This window comes from Girardinichthys multiradiatus, chromosome 21 (assembly GCF_021462225.1).
Source record: "Girardinichthys multiradiatus isolate DD_20200921_A chromosome 21, DD_fGirMul_XY1, whole genome shotgun sequence".
Lineage (NCBI taxonomy): Eukaryota > Metazoa > Chordata > Actinopteri > Cyprinodontiformes > Goodeidae > Girardinichthys > Girardinichthys multiradiatus.
The window spans coordinates 40,965,759-40,978,952 of NC_061813.1; the positions used below are offsets into that span (position 1 = coordinate 40,965,759).

The 13,194-nt window shown below is 39.4% G+C and overlaps 1 protein-coding gene across 1 annotated transcript in view; it reads left to right on the forward strand.

Moving 5' to 3' along the window:
• Nucleotides 1-13,194, forward strand: part of scn5lab (sodium channel, voltage gated, type V-like, alpha b) — a 210,496-nt gene that overhangs the window by 69,895 nt on the left and 127,407 nt on the right. The window contains exons 7-8 of the mRNA XM_047349534.1: nt 5,570-5,661; nt 9,984-10,226. Coding sequence (XP_047205490.1) covers nt 5,570-5,661; nt 9,984-10,226 — 335 coding nt within the window. The remainder of the gene's footprint in view (nt 1-5,569; nt 5,662-9,983; nt 10,227-13,194) is intronic.

The window sequence follows — 13,194 nt, forward strand, 5'->3', positions numbered from 1 at the left end:
TCTCCTGCAGCAGTTTCTGCACTGGATTCACAAAGCAAATCATTATAATAAACAGAACTTCGGGTTCTGATCTGATGAAGAAGTCACCAGAACATTAAGAAACAATGATTGGATCAGTGTTTTCTATATTACTTAGTGATGGTGCAGGTTGTGTATAAATCAAACATTCCTCTAACAGATTCATTCAGAAATTAAACACTTTGCTTGGATTACCAAATGTATCACATTATGAAATTATTACATACAGTCTGTAGGAAATAAATGTGCTAACATGTATCAGAATAAGGCCCTGTTTACACGTTTTTTGGTGTTCGTGTACACGACAACGGTGCACATTTTTTCTGAAAATGGCACCTTTTGAAAACGTTCTAGTATTCGTTTTCATGTCGTAAACAAAGAATCTTCCTGTACAAGGAAGCCCTGGCAGTATGACTGCAATCAGGAGAAATGAATGCACACACGCGCAGAATAATAGATGTGACCAGTTTTAGCAGAACATCGTCTTTGGTTTCTATTGTGTTGTGCTCTGTATATAACAACATGACAACGTGATTTCAAACATAACTTAGACAAGAATTTTGAATTAAAAAAATGCAAAATTTTAGGCAGATGTCCCTAGAACAGAGGATGAACTCTTGACCTTTGTTTGTCCAGGTGTGTTTCACGTAGCTGTTGTTTTCTTCTTCTGCACCAAAATTACAACCAACTTTCAGCAGACGGTATTTTCAGAGCAGCTGTCACTTTGCAACTAATTAAAAGGACACACAAGCTCAGGGTTGCAACCCCTGCGTGTCATGCTGAAGACTACTTTGTGGATACCCTCAGTTGGGTCAGAACTCCAACCATAGTGATATTTGAACAACCTGCATCTGACAGGATTCGTCTGGAGCCTCTAACTATTGAACTGAGCTAGGGTAAGCTAAGGCATCAAACAAAAACGCCACTATGTTCCCAAACTGAGAGACACATCAGTCACCTCTTTAGTCATCTTCGTGGAGTCCCCCATCACCTCTTTTATTAAAACTAGATTAATAGTTGGAAAACAGACACACTTACACACACACAATCTGATTGATGCTCTCCCCTCTCACACTGAGTCTGGGTTCCCATGGTAACCAGGTCATAACCCCAACTCAAGCTCAGTTTTCCTAAAGGCATCAATGGTATGCGTCTGGAACAATGTCATCCTGAGCTTTAGACTCAAAAAGGCCCTCTGTGTTTTAACTTTGATTTAAGGTTTATTGTCTTTTAATCTTTTAATGACTCCAAACATTAAATTGTTTTAATATGAACTGAATATGAATTATGAATAAAGTCATAGTTAGATACAAACTAAACTAAAATGGTACATGCTACATTCCTACATTCCTGAGAAGGACCAGTGGAACTGGTCCTTCTCAGTAAAGTGTTCTGATGTCACTGGTTTTATCCACTGGTCCCTGTAAAAAGCCTGCTCTGGATGCCATTCCCTCCCATCACTGCCTCCCCTGTAATTAAATCACTACACCAGTCAAAACCTGCTAAAATATGAGCTATAACGGAGATCCATTAGCAGCTTCAGGATCGGATGACTCGGTTTAACCTGGGGCCCAAAAGGCCACCATCGCCTGGCGCCTTTCCGGCTCGTGTGGCCTCATTTAGTTCGATCAAAGGGACAGATTCACAGCTCGGCTCGCTGCCTGGGTCCATTACTTTATTTAACTCGGGTTGATGCTGTGTAAAAAAACTCACTGTTTGGAATTTATAATTTTATTTCAAGGATAGAAACACAAGCAGCAGAAGCTTATATATGTTTAGACATTACCTAGCACTCATTCACATTGCAAATACATAATAAACAACAAATGGAAAAACTTCTTTACTAAAAATAAATAAATAGCATAAAACTATTGAAAATTATTTAATGTTATATTTAACATAGTATTAGCTATCAAACTACCTTACTTTGCTTGAAATAATACTATTATATTCATTACCGCTTCAGTTACTTTGACAGTAGAATAATACATTAACTTCACAATCAAATAAAAGTTGTTTAATCTTCTGAAAACTGTTTTATGATTGTGCTTTTTTTTAAAAATTAATGCTACTTCTCTAAGCTAAGCTAACTGTCAAATTAGCTTAACAACATGAAAAACTTGCTTTAAATAACTTCATATACATATTTTCTTGACATTTAATAACGAAATCTCTAAAACTCCTCCTAAAATTAAATTAAACGTTATTTAATATTTATAAAACATTTTGTGAGAAAAGGACAAACAAAATTCAGCTTTAAGCATCAAAGCTAGCAGTGGCTAATCTTTAGCTAGCTTATTTTAGATTTGTCAATACAGCTGATGAACTAGTTTGAATTTAAAAATCATAAATGGCCATGATTTAAAACTTGTTTATATTGTACAAATTTTAAAAAGTAAGTCAATTTCAAATCTCAGCTAAGTTTTCTTTATGCTTCAGGCAACAAGGCTAACCTACCTAATATTTATATTTTCATTGCTGTGGTTGTAGTTTGAACTTTGCTTTATGACTATTATTGTATTTTCTCTTACTTCCTGGTTATCATATAGTAGGTTCAGGAACATTACATTTATGAGCCAAAAGCAATTGACTTATTTACTTTCATCTTTTCTACCACCATGTTTGTCGTTTGACTTTGAAAATGTGCTGTAGGACAAGCTAAAATCCCACAGAACGTCTTGTTGATGTTGTTTTACTTTAGCTTCAAATGTGATGCTCCAGTTCACAGTCTGACCAATCAGGAAATGTAACTCAGTACTCTAAAAAAACTTTGGACCAACCCTCATTTCTTTGTATTTTGCCAGGTGACATGGAAGTAGCTGAAGATTTTCCCTGAAACATCTGGAAATACAGTTTATACATTTCTAATAAGTTTAAAACGCCATATATGGTTTCTGTCAATGTCCAGGTCTGTTGTATGCTTTTAAAAATATGTATGTTTTTCTCCTTTAGAAAAATCCTCATCACCTTACCAATGTTCAGCTCCAAGGTCTAGTGAGATAGCTCTATGACTGAGAGTGTTTCACTCTATCTTTTACAATCTATGTTTGAGGATATATTATCTTGGCAGTGAGTTCTGGGTCGTCTTTGTGCTGAAATGAATGAAAGTAAAAAAGAGACCATTGCCATTGTGAAATTGTTAAATTGTGTCATTTTCACACAGCATATTTAATCTTGTATTGATAATTCCCCCTAATCCTAATGCTACTGGAACACTGCCCCAGATCATGATAGAACCCCCACCGTGCTTTAATGATGGCTGTAGCATTCTGTTCAACTCTATGTTGACTGAAATTTAATTTTTGTTTGGTTTAAATTTGAAAATGTCTCAGTCTCAGAAAGCTTGGAGAGCAATAGGTCAAGGCTACTTTATGACTCATCGGACGCAAAATAAAAAGAAATAAAAGGGTGGCTCAATTCACAGAATGTAAATCATCAAAGGATGTTTAGACTTTCTTATCTTTGTCTTCTTTTGTTGTTTGTTGAAAACCAACATACTGCTCCCTGCAGGATGTTAACAGAGTTTATCAAAGTAGGGAACCTGCAGGCGCTGCGAACGTTTAGAGTGCTGAGAGCCCTGAAAACTATCTCAGTCATCCCAGGTAAGGCCTCACCACCAGGGGGCGACAAGGGGCAGCTTAAAAGCATTCAAAAGAGCATAAATAATTTAGTCGTGAACGTCATCTGCTGTCCGTCCCATGTCTGCCATGTCCTGCAGCACCAGCCTACCTGCTCACCCCCCACTCCCCGCCCTGTCAGAGATCACCGGTGGAATCACCTGATCTGTCTTAAAGGAACAGTACAGAAGGAAAAGTCAGATTTGGCTAAGCCGAGCACCTGGGAATTAGCTGGAATTAAGAAGATATTATTCCTAGCTTGGAAGTCTTCTCTTTTCACTGCTAACAATGCTTACTTTATGCTATGCTAATTCTAGGATTAAGCAAAGTGTAAACGAGCAAAGGAGTGGCTAAGAAAATACTGTAATCTGATTAGCTTGATAAATATAAGTTTTACTGTGTACTCAATCATTAAATCGTAGAGGACCATTTCTACTTTTGTGATAATTAATTGTAATCAGCATTTATTACACAATATTTTATTTTGCCTGAAATTTTTGTAGACGTATTTTTACCTTTTTTCCAACTCCTTTAATATTTGTTGTATTTGTCACCAGCTGCAGTTTAAAGTACTTATTAGTTAAATGTTTAAATCCTCTGCTCCACTGTAAAAACCTTTCAGCTAATTAGCTGATCACTAGCTAAGAGGTCGATAAAATGAGCAGCCAACGGGCAGAGGAGCTAATTCAATTCAGTTTATTTCTATAGCGCCAATTCACAACACACGTCGTCTCAAGGTTCTTCACAACAGTCAGGTTCATTCATTCCAATTAATCGTAATCATTAAACAGTTCAGTCAGATTCAGTTATTTATTCAAATTGGATAAAAAGTTTTTCTATCTAAGGAAACCCAGCAGATTGCATCCAGTCAGTGACTTGCAGCATTCATTCCTCCTGGATGAGCATGTAGAGACAGTGGACAGTCACTGGCGTTGACTTTGCAGCAATCCCTCATACTGAGCATGCATGTAGCGACAGTGGAGAGGAAAAAACTCCCTTTTAACAGGAAGAAACCTCCAGCAGAACCAGAACCAGGCTCAGTGGGAGCGGCCATCTGCCACGACCGACTGGAGGTTTGAGAGAAAGTGGCAGCTAAGATTAGCAAACAACTTCAAGTAACAAGTAAAAATCAAATTCATGTTTTTCAGAGCTGTTATTATGATGTTAAACAGAATGTCGTAATCTTTGCATATATACACGGATAGCTTGGATTATGCTAATTTGCCAGAAATGTATTTATTTCGCAGCAGATATCAGCTACACGTAAATGTAAAGGACAAAGCTTTTATTTAGTAAATTCTTTGTCATTTATTAAAAGAAGGTAACATTTTAAAGAGTTCGTCATATGCTACACATTAGTACTAATTATTTAGTTAGCGTGCCAACTTTCATACTCGCTAGATTTCTTTTGCTTAGTGTAAAGTTTTACATCTTAGATCTTTATTGCAACAAATAAAACTAAAAAAAAAAAAAAAAACAGAGTCAGAATTATTAGCTTAATTCTCCTAGTTAGCCATAAACTAGCTTACAGGCAGCTAAAATTAGCAGTCAACAAACACAATAAGCAAAAATAGAAGCTTTAGCAGGTTTTACTTTTAACACACCATTAACAAGGAAAAGGTAATACTTATGATGCTGTAAATATTTGTTTTTGAGAGGCAAAGGACTTAAAACATGACAATATCAGAAGACTTTAGGAAATATTTCTCCAGTTTACATCCTTGTGTGAGGCCAGCATATCTGATTTCACCTTCATAGCAGCTCTTGAAGCTCCATAGTGGCCGTCTAGCCAGGCCCGTCTCTGCTGTAGCTCTTCCTGTCTCTACCTGGATCTCCGTCTCTCTTTTTATCCCTCTGTGTCGGCTCGTTGTTCCATGTGGTCACATCCTTCTGTGTGTGTCTGTTTTTGTGTTTCTGTCTCCGGCTTGTTGCAGATATGTCACTGAGTTTGTGGACCTGGGTAATGTGTCAGCCTTAAGGACGTTCAGGGTGCTGCGAGCGCTCAAAACCATCTCTGTCATCCCAGGTGAGAACCATGAGGGAGGAAACAGGATGCACAACCCTCCTGACCTGGGCAAGCTGCTCAGAAATAAGTGGCTGTGTTTCATATGTCACGCTGCATACTCCCTCCTGAACCACATCTATCTGATTTGTGCTAAATTAACTCAGAGGTAGTATGCAGAGACGTGCCCCAGTCGTATGGACATTGGTTGTGAGTGGACAGCAGAGGCAACCATGTTATTACTAACAGCTCCTGGCAGTCAGTGAACCAATAAAAAGAGTAAGAAGGAAGATTTGTTTCCAGGATCAGTTCTAAATATATTAGCTAAATAAAATGATTTTAGTGTTGATTACAGGTGTGTTACAGAATGAAATATGATAAACTAGAGCTCAAAATTAATAGTAAAACCCAGAAATGGACAGAAACACTTTTTATATGAAACTTTCAGGATTATTTATGTCAAGATTGTTCTTTCTGTAATAAAATATGTATATTTAAAATTTTAAGTAAAGTGAAAGATTTTTATAAATTGTACAACTCTGACCAAAATTGTTTTGTCACAAATTTTTCTGCTTCATTGTCATTAATGTTTCTGCCAGATGTTTCATAGGTATTCTCAGTAATATGTAGTAAATATGTTTCAAAGACCTTTCATGGTTTCTGATCCCTGAGCCACTGAGTTATTACTTTATTCTGAAGATCCCGGGATTACCACCAACGTGTTCCTGGATTGTTGGGGAAGGAGCTCTTGGACAGTATTTGTTCATGTCACCATTTTCAGGCTTGGCTGAGCCCACTGCCATGGATAAGAAGCAACCCTTCACATGAATGGTTTGTTGTCAGCATAACACAGAACCGTTAGTGTTCATCTTTTCTTCTCTGGACCTTCATGGTTCCAGATGTGAAAACAAGCTGAAAAGTAACTTCATCTATCCATCATCTGCAGTCCAGTCCTGGTTCTTCCTGCAGAATATCAACATGCTTTTGATGTTTTCCTTATAGAGAAACCAGGCTAACACTCAAGCTTTCCTTCGGCCATTCTTGAGTAAGCTCTGCACTGGTGGCAACCAAATCCTGAAGCTTTTGTCCAATCATCTGAACCTCTCTACTTGGAGGCCTTGATGATTCAATCGGACCAGCATGGAAACTATCCTTCCTTGCTGTGATGTGTGAAGGGATGATGACAGCATGTGTTTCCCGGGATGTTCACAAAACACGAGTCATCTCAACCAGAGGTGGCTAAGTCCAGTCCTCCAGAGTTACTTTTAGGTGCATCCCTGCTCCTACACACCTGAATTCCCTCCTCAGCATTCAGTCTGTCAGCTCTGCAGAGGCCTGGTAACGAGACAATCTGATTCAGGAGTGCTGGAGCAGAGATGCATCTAACAGTGGCAGGATGGTAGCGCTGGGGGGCTGGACTTGGACACCCCTGATTTAAAGTAGCACCCTCCTTTTTACCTCCTTCGGCTCTTCTAACCCAATCAGAATGACCGAGTCATATCAGCTGGTCTGTCCTAGTTAACACTTCTCCCTGAGCTGAAGACGAGACCTTTGAAAGGACACAAGCAGGTCATTTAGTGACAGGATTAAAACTCGATGCAAATACATCAACAATCGTTAACTTTGCAGTTAACTGCGTTGAATATGAGCGCTCGTCTTAACAGCCTAGACTGGAAGCAAAGTGTCATCATAAAAACTGAAGCAGTAAAGTTTGTTTCGTTTGGACAGTTATGTTAAAACAATAGTTGGATTATTAAATAATTGGACACAATTAAAAAGTAAAAGAAAACTCTCATTAGAACATGGATATGTTCCTCTTATTACAACAGAGCTGTAAAAATTACAGTTTTAGTATTAGGAACTGTTCGTATGTAGCCATCTGAAACTCACAGCTCTAAATCTGTGCAGAAGTATTTGGTAATTTCTCTGAGATAAATCAGGTTTATTCGGTAGTTCAGCCTCTGTGTGTCCACTCTGTGCATGTTTGGTGCTGACAGCAAACCGTGGCGGTGTGACGGTCATGTTGATGCTGCTGTGGTATAACACTGCTTAACACCAATTATAAAGCTGCTTTAACTGCTGCACTTCAGTCATTCATTAGTTGACAGACAGTGAAAACAGGATCAGGTCTGTTTCTAATGAATCAACTGAAAACGGAGGAGAAACATAGAGTTTCTTTAATCTGGTAACATTTGGACGGCTTGTCTGCACCCTCTGTGTTCTGTTCTGCGTGTTTGTTCCTGTTGTTTTAACCGGGCCTTCATGTGTTTGTGTCTGAATGTAACTCTGGGTGTTTTTAGAGGGTGATAGTGATAACGTCCAGCAGGAGGAATCTCTTCTTTATCTGTGTAGCAATGATATAAATGCATGAAGATTTCATTTATTTCTTAACCTGCCTAAAGATGGCCGCCTTCAGTTTAACTGGACTGTTCCATTGCAACGGAAATACTATGGATACTATGGAGTATGAACATTTGGTTCAGTCTCTGACTCTAAACTAAAACTTGGTTTAAACATCTACATAATGTTCACTTTTGGATCAGATTTAGCCCAGTTCTAGCTAAAATGTCATTAAGACATATTTTTATTTTACCTAAAACAGTTTTCTGAGGGCTGCCATCTTTACCTGCTTAGATCTGTTTGTTGTTTATTAGGGCTAGCTGGTTGACATTATACAGGTCCTTCTCAAAATATAAGCATAATGTGATAAAGTTCATTATTTTCCATAATGTAATGATGAAAATGTAACATTCATATATTTTAGATTCATTGCACACTAACTGAAATATTTCAGGTCTTTTATTGTCTTAATACGGATGATTTTGGCATACAGCTCATGAAAACCCAAAATTCATATCTCACAAAATTAGCATATTTCATCCGACCAATAAAAGAAAAGTGTTTTTAATACAAAAAACGTCAACCTTCAAATAATCATGTACAGTTATGCACTCAATACTTGGTCGGGAATACTTTTGAAGAAATGACTGCTTCAATGCGGCGTGGCATGGAGGCAATCAGCCTGTGGCACTGCTGAGGTCTTATGGAGGCCCAGGATGCTTCGATAGCGGCCTTTAGCTCATCCAGAGTGTTGGGTCTTGAGTCTCTCAACGTTCGCTTCACAATATCCCACAGATTCTCTATGGGGTTCAGGTCAGGAGAGTTGGCAGGCCAATTGAGCACAGTGATACCATGGTCAGTAAACCATTTACCAGTGGTTTTGGCACTGTGAGCAGGTGCCAGGTCGTGCTGAAAAATGAAATCTTCATCTCCATAAAGCTTTTCAGCAGATGGAAGCATGAAGTGCTCCAAAATCTCCTGATAGCTAGCTGCATTGACCCTGCCCTTGATAAAACACAGTGGACCAACACCAGCAGCTGACACGGCACCCCAGACCATCACTGACTGTGGGTACTTGACACTGGACTTCTGGCATTTTGGCATTTCCTTCTCCCCAGTCTTCCTCCAGACTCTGGCACCTTGATTTCCGAATGACATGCAGAATTTGCTTTCATCTGAAAAAAGTACTTTGGACCACTGAGCAACAGTCCAGTGCTGCTTCTCTGTAGTCCCAGGTCAGGCGCTTCTGCCGCTGTTTCTGGTTCAAAAGTGGCTTGACCTGGGGAATGCGGCACCTGTAGCCCATTTCCTGCACACGCCTGTGCACGGTGGCTCTGGATGTTTCTACTCCAGACTCAGTCCACTGCTTCCGCAGGTCCCCCAAGGTCTGGAATCGGGCCCTTCTCCACAATCTTCCTCAGGGTCCGGTCACCTCTTCTCGTTGTGCAGCGTTTTCTGCCACACTTTTTCCTTCCCACAGACTTCCCACTGAGGTGCCTTGATACAGCACTCTGGGAACAGCCTATTTGTTCAGAAATGTCTTTCTGTGTCTTACCCTCTTGCTTGAGGGTGTCAATAGTGGCCTTCTGGACAGCAGTCAGGTCATCAGTCTTACCCATGATTGGGGTTTTGAGTGATGAACCAGGCTGGGAGTTTTAAAGGCCTCAGGAATCTTTTGCAGGTGTTTAGAGTTAACTCATTGATTCAGATGATTAGGTTCATAGCTCGTTTAGAGACCCTTTTAATGATATGCTAATTTTGTGAGATAGGAATTTTGGGTTTTCATGAGCTGTATGCCAAAATCATCCGTATTAAGACAATAAAAGACCTGAAATATTTCAGTTAGTGTGCAATGAATCTAAAATATATGAATGTTAAATTTTCATCATTACATTATGAAAAATAATGAACTTTATCACAATATGCTAATATTTTGAGAAGGACCTGTAATTTAAAAATGTTTATAAAGTGTTAATGGTCCCTGCATTCCCCCGGCGGTCCCTCAGGCCTCAAGACGATCGTTGGGGCTCTGATCCAGTCGGTGAAGAAGCTCGCTGATGTGATGATCCTCACAGTTTTCTGCCTGAGTGTCTTCGCCCTCATCGGCCTGCAGCTCTTCATGGGAAACCTGCGACAGAAATGCGTCCGCAGCACGGAGCACTGCATCAATGGTAGCCTGCCGGCCAACACCTCCTTCTTCTGCAATAACAAGACCTGGACCTCCATAAAGGACTTCATTGAAGATGAAGGTGAGTCTGAAGCTGGTCAGACTAGCTGAATGGTGAAGATGCAGTTTTCCTGTCTTGCAGCAGTACTGCTGTAGATGTTTGCTGCTGTATTAAGGACTGTAGATGTTTAAGAAGTGCTTAACTCAGTTTAGTTTTGCTCCAAGTAAACCTGAAGATTTAAACTTAACTGTCTGATGCTGTGACCCTACTTAAACATGTGGGTAACAATGATCTGTGTGTCCTTATGCTTTCATACACGTGGACTAAGTAATTAGGTAAACTTTGAAGGTAGCTGGAATGCTCTAGGGGAATAATGCTAAAGCAGAGCTGAATATAAATACACGCCACACTTTTCCATAGTTCCTTGTAAAGAACGTTTAAGATCTTCCATCATTTTTCTTCCACTTTACTTTTAATAGGAGAACATTTAAGGATAGAAGAATAGAAGCAGGAATCTATTTGCAGAGAACTGATAGTGTTGCAACATACTGAGTGAATGCTAAATGTAATCTGGGTTGTTGGTTCAGCGTTTGGAATAAGATTAGGTGAAATGAAATGTTCATGAAGCCCTATCTGTTGGCTGCAGGTTGCTGTTGATACAGGGACAACAGAACTGGACCTGCTTCCAGCAGGTTCTATAGATGTGTCAGTTTGTTTTAGGCTGCAGGGATGGCTGGTGCTTCCTAAATAGACTGAACAATGCCATGTTGGAGCTGTGGTTACAACAGATGTCAGTGAATGCACACACACTGTCAGAGGAAAGTCATACATACAACACACACACTCACATGTAAAAGGTTCTGCTCGGTTGTCCCCAATACACAGTATCTATCATGTCAGGGACGTGGACCACACGCCGAGGTTTGTGGTTCAGCTTCAATCTCCTGATTCAGTTCTTCATATTATCCTTCATGAAGTCAAAGTTTTCCTGACCTTAATAGTGATCTTTATTTATTGTTCTCCAGGCTTTTTGAAATGTTTCGTTTTTAGACTTTGACAGCACTTTTGGAGCACTACTTCACTATTTTCCAACTTAACTCTAATCTTGGAATCAGGCGTAAATATGCTCCTAAACTGAAGGGATGAACGAGCTTTGTGTCGACACAGAGGTGAGACCTTTGCAGAGAACCAGGTTTAGATTTGATGTTTGGGCTCCCCGCCACTCAAAAAATCTTCAAACTCCAAACTGTTTTGTTACATTTATATTTTGTATTGTAAAAATATTTGAAAGCTCAGTCTTAAACTCATTTATTTGAAACTAACATGTAGATGAGCAACAAAACATAATTAAAAACACTGTTATTTTATTTCTGCTAAGCTTGCTGTGGCTTAGAGTAACAGAATTAGAATCAGAATCAGCTTTATTGCTAAATTTGTTCAGACAAACAAGGAATTTGATTCTGGTACACATTGTTCTCAATAAGAAAGAATATCTTTTTAAATGTACATTTACACTCACCAGCCACTTTATTAGGTACACCTTGCTAGTACCGGGTTGGACCCCCTTTTACCTTCAGAACTGTCTTAATCCTTGGTGGCATAGATTCAACAAGGTTCTGGAAACATTCCTCAGAGAGTTTGGTCCATATTGACATGATAGCATCACACAGATGCTGCAGATTTGTCAGCTGCATCCATGATGAGAATCTCCGGTTCCACCACATCCCAAAGGTGATCTATTGGACTGAGATCTGGTGACTGGAGACCATTTGAGTCCAGTGAACTCATTGTCATGTTCAAGAAACCAGTCTGAGATGATTCATGCTTTATGACATGGTGGGTTATCCTGCTGGAAGTAACCATCAGAAGATGGGTCTACTGTGGTCATAAAGGGATGGACATGGTCAGCAACAATACTCAGGTAGGCTGTGGTGTTGACACGATGCTCAATTGGTACTAAGGGGCCCAAAGTGTGCCAAGATAATATCCCCCACACCATTACACCACCACCACCAGCCTGAACCATTGATAAAAGGCAGGATGGATCCATGCTTTCATAATGTTGGTGCCAAATTCTGACCCTAACATCCGAATGTTGCAGCAGAAATCGAGACCAGGCCACGTTTTTCCAATCTTCTATTGTCCAATTTTGGTGAGTCTGTGTGAATTGTAGCCTCAGTTTCCTGTTCTTAGCTGACAGGAGTGTCACCTAGTGTGGTCTTCTGCTGCTGTAGCCCATCCGCCTCAAGGTTCAACGTGTTGTTCAGAGATGCTCTTCTGTATGCCTTGGTTGTAACGAGTGGTTATTTGAGTTACTGTTGCCTTTCTATCTTTCTGCTTAGTATATTTTATTTTTGTTTATATGAGCTAAGCTTATTTCAGCTTAATTTAGCATACCGTAACTTTGTCTTCACTGATAATTTCTTAGTTTATTCTAGCCCAGCTTATTTTTTGCTTTATTTAGCATATTTTACCCTAGAGAAGCTTGTTTTAGTTTAAGGTATTTTAGCGTACTGCTGCTTAGCTTTGCTTATATCTGCTAACCTTAAATGGATTTAATTTAGCATAGTTTAGCTAAGGTTAGCTTAGCTTAGTTTGGCCTTCTTGATTTGGCTTAGTTTACCTTAACATAGCTAAATTATTCTTATCTCAGTTGGTCACAAACACACAGTTTGTTGCCATTTTATTGGCGGAACTCTAAAACTTCAAATTATTGTTTAACAAAAAGTAGGATTTCAGTTCCAACAAGGTCAATCCCTCCTGAAATACTACCATGAAATGATTTCTTTGGCTGAGCCTAATTTATCTTGTTAAACATTAGTCATAAGCCTTTTTTCTGAAACATTTTCTTCATAAACCTGCAAAGATGAGCCACCTCTGAGCTGCCTCTGGCCATCAAGTGGAGATAGCAATATGCTGCACATCTGTGAGCTTTGAGAAATGAAGCCAGGAAAGTCGGACAACTGGAAAAATTAGCACTAAGGATGAAATCTGTCGGCCCTCGTTGTCCTTTTTGAAACAATAATGATTAATTTTCGCGGTGATCCTG